General features: G+C 41.4%; 1 protein-coding gene and 1 pseudogene across 1 annotated transcript; both read right to left on the minus strand.

The window, feature by feature from the left end:
• Window positions 1–1,309: 1,309 nt before the first annotated feature.
• LOC127150880 (intron-encoded DNA endonuclease aI4-like) lies at window positions 1,310–1,963 on the minus strand (annotated as a pseudogene).
• A 42-nt stretch (window positions 1,964–2,005) lies between these two features.
• LOC127150881 (cytochrome c oxidase subunit 1-like) lies at window positions 2,006–2,770 on the minus strand (the record flags this gene model as incomplete). The annotated part of the gene is made up of 1 exon (XM_051089578.1): window positions 2,006–2,770. A coding segment is annotated over exon 1 (765 nt), but the record flags the coding sequence as incomplete, so codon positions are not given.
• Between the last annotated feature and the right edge of the window lie 3,740 nt (window positions 2,771–6,510).

The following is a 6,510-nucleotide window of genomic DNA, read 5'->3' on the forward strand; positions in this document are numbered from 1 at the left end:
ACTTACAATATCGATGAAGAAGACTAATCCGTACAATCAGGTAGATGTCCTCAAGAAAAAGAAAGCTTCAGATGAGTTGAAGCTGCTCGACTAGAAAGGTTATGGTCATTACATCGCCCAATCGCGAAACTCATATTTCTATGGATGCCCTAAACTCAGACCTTACCAACAAGAGGTGAAGGCAAAGAGCTTGATTCTGCCGAATCTCTCCCAGGTATATATCGCCCAAAAGAGTACCAAAGACGAGACCTGTCCGGAAGACCTTTTTTTATCCACAGGTTCATATTCCATTTCATGACTCCTTCTACAGGAGGATAGGCTTTTCATTCCACAGGCAATTATTAAGGAGCAAAGAATTTGCGAAGGAGTCTAAAGGACGGGTTAGTGGAATTTCTCAAATTCTTTGAGCCTTTGAAGAATAATGATAAGTCCTTATTCAATGAGCTTCTCAAATTCTTTGATCCTCTCCTTCTTAGTCGAGTTGCTTCGCACCTTGAAGATGAATATGGATTTCTGACTCGTCCGTAGGTGGTATATTGTTCTGATAATCTAAGGGCTCCTTCACAGTCGTTTCGCTTCGCGCCGAAGGATAGGTAAAAAGCATGAAAAATGGACATTCTCCCTCCCCGTGGTTCATTGAAAAAGAAGAAGATTCCAAAGGGTCGTTGGGTTGAGGTGGAGTCCGTAGTGGAGGTTGCCATTGAAGTTGGTTGGGGAAGTTTTAGTTGTTAGTAGATCGATCGATCGGATCACTAGTAAGGCTTTATTTCTTTATGTACTTCCCTAAAGTTTGACTCTTATTCGACTATTCGACCTTTATTTGATTGTGAAAAGACCTTCAAATCTATTAGTTCCATCTTTGACTTAGCCTTTATCAATGAGACAGGTCCGAAGTGGAATATGAATATGTCCTTATCAATGAGACCATTAATATTAGATGAAGGACTTGTTTATTCTACCATATTCATCTTGTTGCGGGACTTGTTTATATCCATATGAACTTCGTTTTAGTAGGTTTTAGAACCCACATTTTGAAAATTTATGTTAGGTTCTTAGTAGCAGTCTCAGACTTTTTCTTCTTTTACTTCACATAGCTTTTCGTCTCCTTGATAGCTGGAAGTTTCCTAAAGGTATGAAAAGCCGGAGGACTTTGTACCATCCATTCCAGTGTGGTTGAATTATGTTCAAGAGCCCAAGGACTTGGAGCACATCTTTTCTAATTTCCACTACTTGAAGTGATTGTGACGACCACAAAGAAACGACGAATCCCAACTAGGGATATATAAGAGCCAAAATTGCTAAGGGCATTCTATCCAGCGTAAGCATCTGGATAATCAGGAGAAAAGTGGATATTTCCTCCAAATACTACCTTATAAGACTCTACATCTTGTAGATGTTTATTAGTGACTCAAATCATTAAACTACCACGGACCGATAGTCGATTCTTCATAGCGAAACCAATGGTACCATCAGCACCAAAGAATCTTACAAACCAATTTGATTGAGCATCTAGTGTAATAGGTAGAATGAGAGGGATATCCAGTACTTGACAGACACGATGTAGTTGAAGTAGTTGTGCTGAATCTCGAATATGACCATTAATACAATGAATTAGTTTCATCATACCAAGTTGATTATGTAGTCGATAACGATAAGCTTTAGCACCTGATCGCATTTTCATACATCCACCATGCATATCTTGGATATATCGTAGTAGTGGTAGATCTTCAAGTCCCCTAGTAATTTCAAGAGAAGTCTCTCCTTGTTTACTCACTTTCATACTTCCATCACCGTTAATAATTCCAACTAGCCACTCACAGAAGGATTTAGGATAAGTTGTTGCGCATGTAGTCTCTGAGGTTCCTACTAGACTACTAGTATGTCGTTGGTTACCGACTGATTGTGTCTTAGATACTCCATTTTGACTAGATCGGGGTTTGACTAAAAAACCATTGGTGAACATAGTAGGAATACCATTAAGTAGACAGTCCCAGTATATAGCGCAATACGTATTCAGATTTGCATCTGAAAAGGGCCATTGAAAACCGAAGAACCAAAAGAGATGCTGGTATAATATGGGGTCTCCCCCTCCAATAGGATCAGAAAAGGTTGTATTAAAGTTTCGATCGGTTAATAACATGGTAATAACCGCTGCTAGTACCGAAAGTGATAATAAAAGTGGGAATGCTATCACTAGAACGGACCACACAAAGATGGGTGATCTATGCATAGTCATTCTAGGTCCACGCATGTTGGAAATGCTCGTGATAAAATTGATAGAACCTAAAATGGATGAAATACCAGATAGATGAAGACTAGAAATTGCTGAATCAACTGCTCCTCCAGAATGGCTGGTAATACCACTTAAGGGCGGATAGACCGTCCACACAGTGCCGCTACCCACTTCTACAAAGGCTGAGCTTAATAGGAGCAAGAGACTTGGTGGCAACAACCAGAATGAAATATTATTTAATCGTGGAAATGCCATGTCAGGTGCACCTATCAGAATCGGAACAGACCAATTACCAGATCCACCTATCATCGCCAGTATAACCAGAAAAAAGATCATTAAAAAAGCGTGAGCCGTTATTAAAATATTATAAAGTTGATGATTCCCACTAAGAATTTGATCACCGGGTCGTGTTAATTCCATACAAATTAGAACTGAGAAGCATGTGCCCATCACTCCAGCAATGGCATCGAAGATGAAATAAACAATCCATATATCCTCGTGGTTAGTGAAGAACAGCCATTGGACCAGATTGATCATCAAATTCTTCTTCTTTCCTTTCCTTCCTTATTAGAGAGGGGCCCTCGTACTAGTGGAATTGAACGAATATGAGACTAATTAAGCTACTCCAGATGAGTCATGAAATGGAATATGAACCTCTTCCATTCTGAGTTGCACTCCCATAAAGAAGAGATAAGGACCTTCTCCACAAATTCTTTCCGCCTCGCTCTCCTTTCGCAAATTCTTTGCTCCTCGCAAATTCTTTGCTCCGCGCAAATTCTTTGCTCCTCGCAAATTCTTTCCGCCTCTCCTTCTTAGTCGAGCTCTTTCGCACCTTTCAGTTTCACGCTCCTTTCAGTCGACCCTTCGAACCGCTCCCTTAGAAGTCATGAAATTCCATATAAACCTTGAAAAAGGGGGAATGAGAGGGGAAGACAGAATGAAAAGAGGGGTGGGGAAAGTCCGAAAAGCCCTCAAGGGAATATTTTCTCCTCCTCTAGGTTCTGGTTCAGGAAAGGGTCAACACAAGGATCTGACTTCGAAGCAATCTCTGGAGTTTTCCCTTATCCGAACGGGTCTTGCAAGAAAATAGGATGGAATATTGAGCTCCAAATATACGCTATTGGGATAGGATGGCTTCTACTAGCTCTCCCCCCATCAGAATCGCACGTGCGAGTTCCCCCGCATACGGCTCAAGTGGCTCAAGCCTTTCCTTCGCGCTTGGTAAGCCCTTCGCTTTAGCCAAGATCTAAGCTAGCCTATCTAAGTAAGCCAAGCTTCGATCGTGCTCCTCCCTTCTGGCCGCCTTATTTCCTCACCCGAGATCCAAGTCAGCACCGGTAAAGATCTCTTTCTTCCACGCGACCAACTTGGAAGTAAGCTACCTCTCGCCTATCTCACCCTTTTTTTTTCTTATTAGTCAGATAGGTTGCCCTCGTCTGTTGTCTCTGTTATCTTTATGCCTAGGCTTTCTTCTTTCTGACTCCTTTGATCTTTGAAGGGTGAGCCTTCGCTTTTTGGATCGTCTTCTGCCCAATGCGGTACCCTCCCGTTTTTGCTTCCCATTGAGTTTACCTTGTTTACAGGTCAACCCCATGGAATTAAGAAAAGGCGATCTTGTGCTATACTCCGGTGATCTCTTTCCTACCGGGGCACGCAAACTCCTATCGTATCCCAAATCACATTCCGTGAAGAGAAAGGGGAAGCCTACTCATCCATCAGCTCCTCTCCGTCATCAGTGCGATTTTACGAAGCGTCTAAGCATAGTTCACTCCCGTTGATCAATCAAGAGCTTTACCGCCAGTCCTGACTTAAGGTTACCTCTTGTATCATACAGTTCTTGCATTCTTTTCCACGCTTCATACCCCCCTCAAATTAAACTACCACAAATTGGTAAAGGGACAGGCATGGTGGGGTAGGAGCATTCTGTCTCAATTTGGTTTGCTCAATCAGTCTGATGTCCTCTAAGTCGCACGACGTTTTAATCGGAAGAACTTCTTGCGCAATTCATGTCTTTCTGTTTTTATGACCATAGGCTTGATCTTTCAAATTGTTCTCTGGACTTTTTATCAATATGAGGTGATCGTAACACAGTATAGTGGACTCGTGATTCAGGCAATCCAATCTTCCGTGTGTAAGGCAAAAGCCCCAAAAAATGGTTTCCAAAAAATGAGTGATCAAAAGATCAAATCCCTATGCGTATCTTGATGGTCGTGACTTTTGGTGGTCTTTATTTTTTGGCTTACTCCTCTTCCTCTTCTATTGATCAGAATCATCCAGCAGCCCCACGCCGGTTTATAATTTGATGGGAAGGGCCTCTATCAATTTCATTCCCTATAATTTATGTTATGGATTTATTTCCTCCTTGCTCTCGATGCCTTTTCTACCTCTATGCTACTACCTTTAAAGAATATTACAAAGAAATAGAGATCTTATTCCCCTCTATTCAAGAACTGGGTCTTTCTCTGAGAAAGTTGGAGTTTTTCCCATTTCTTTTCAGATCCTTGTGGAGTACATCCAAGAAAGCGAGTTCTTTTCCGACCGTGACTTGCCCGAAGGACTTGTTTTTATCCATATTCAGATCATATGAGAACCTGAAGCTCTGTCTCGCATCTGAGAACCTTCTGGATGTCTCGCTTGATCTTAGCTCCGGGTTGCTGTACTTCAAGCTTTTCCTTCAAGCATCAGTCTTCTTTCCGAAACCTCAGTACCTTTTTTGAAAGCCTCTTTTCGAAGAGCTAGTTACCTTTTGACAGTGGAGGTTAGAATAGCTTTCCTTCCTAAGGCCGAGGCTCTAAGAAGCTCAGAATCCCCAGGGCTATTCCTAAGGGTTTCTGGGGTGGATAAAAGGACTAAGGCGCAAAGAATGAAAAAAAGAAAGAAAGGTCCAGATTTGCTTAATTAGTCGGGGACGCTTTCCACTGATTTAGTAGGCGAAGGGCTTGTGAATTTCATTGATGGACTTCTCTTTCACAAATTCTTTGCTCCTTCGATAATTCTTTGATCCTTACAGATGAATATGGATTAAATTAAGGGTCCGTCCGTAGGAAAAACTCGACTCCCACGGGGCGGTTCGAAGAAAGTCGACTAAGAAGGAGTCAATGAACAAGGGCGACTGAAAAGGTTCTGTGAAGGAGCGAAGGAGCTTGGTTTGTTTGGAGAATCGAAGAAAGTCGACTGATAAGGAGAGAAGAGGAGCCCTTTTCCTTTATTGTTTGAAATAACTCGACTCCAAAATCAAAGGAGAGGCTTCGTTAGGAGTTTCAAGTGAAGTCTTGATCCCTGAACTATTTTCAGGAGTGCATTATTCAATAACTCGACTAAAAATAATGAGCGATTCAAAGAATTTTTAAGCTCATTTCTTATCAAAGAATTTGAGAAAACCATATTCAAATTAATGCCACTCAAACTTTCTTTCCCAAAATATGAGAGGAATGCACCACCCATTCATCGTTCGAGTATCGTTGGCGGCTCCTTATCGATCTCGAGCCTGGATCTTATTCATTCATGAAAGCGAGACAGATTATTATGCCTTTGAACCTGTCTTCCTACCTGCTTATCAATCTGGTCAATTTGGGGCTTCTGACTCAGACTCTTCTGCTGAGACTACTTCTACTTCGTGGTTCTTCCTCTCCTTCACTGTTGAGCCTCCCTAACCTCACTGTGTAATAATTCCTCTTTTGAAAGAGAAAGATCTAATTCACTCAGCTGAAAGGGTTCCTCTTCCCTTCTCCAGTTTCTTCCTGGGCCTACTCATTCTGGTTGAGTTGCCGAAAGAAGACCTCTTGCTTCCGCTATATAAAAAAAAGAAAGAGCTATGTATCTTGGATGGATATCATTCCGAGTTACTCTAAAGAAGATAAGTATTAGGTAGGGATGATCTTGTACCCAAAACAAAGGCGCTACCAAGCTGTGCTACATCCCTTGAAATTGGTCTACAGTCTCATTGTAGAGAATCCCTGTATTATGAGATTGATTATTGGTATACACTATCTTGCCATTTCTTCTTTTTTGTCTAATATCCTTAGAATGAGAATGAAAAGACTTTGTTACGTATTCAATAATCAATGATTGAGGTTCAAAGAATTTGAGAAGAAACTTGAGATGCCTCCGAAGTCCTAGTCTTTTAGTGGAATGAATGAGTCCTTCGGACCATTAAACCTAAGAGAAATTCAAGAGTGCAAGTACGGAGGATAGGTTTTCCATTAATTCCACTGATTATAGTAGGTTGCTTGCTTGATTGTAAAGACTCTAACTTTGATTAGCATGCGAAGGGAAGG

Source organism: Cucumis melo, chromosome 9 (genome assembly GCF_025177605.1).
Source record: "Cucumis melo cultivar AY chromosome 9, USDA_Cmelo_AY_1.0, whole genome shotgun sequence".
Lineage (NCBI taxonomy): Eukaryota > Viridiplantae > Streptophyta > Magnoliopsida > Cucurbitales > Cucurbitaceae > Cucumis > Cucumis melo.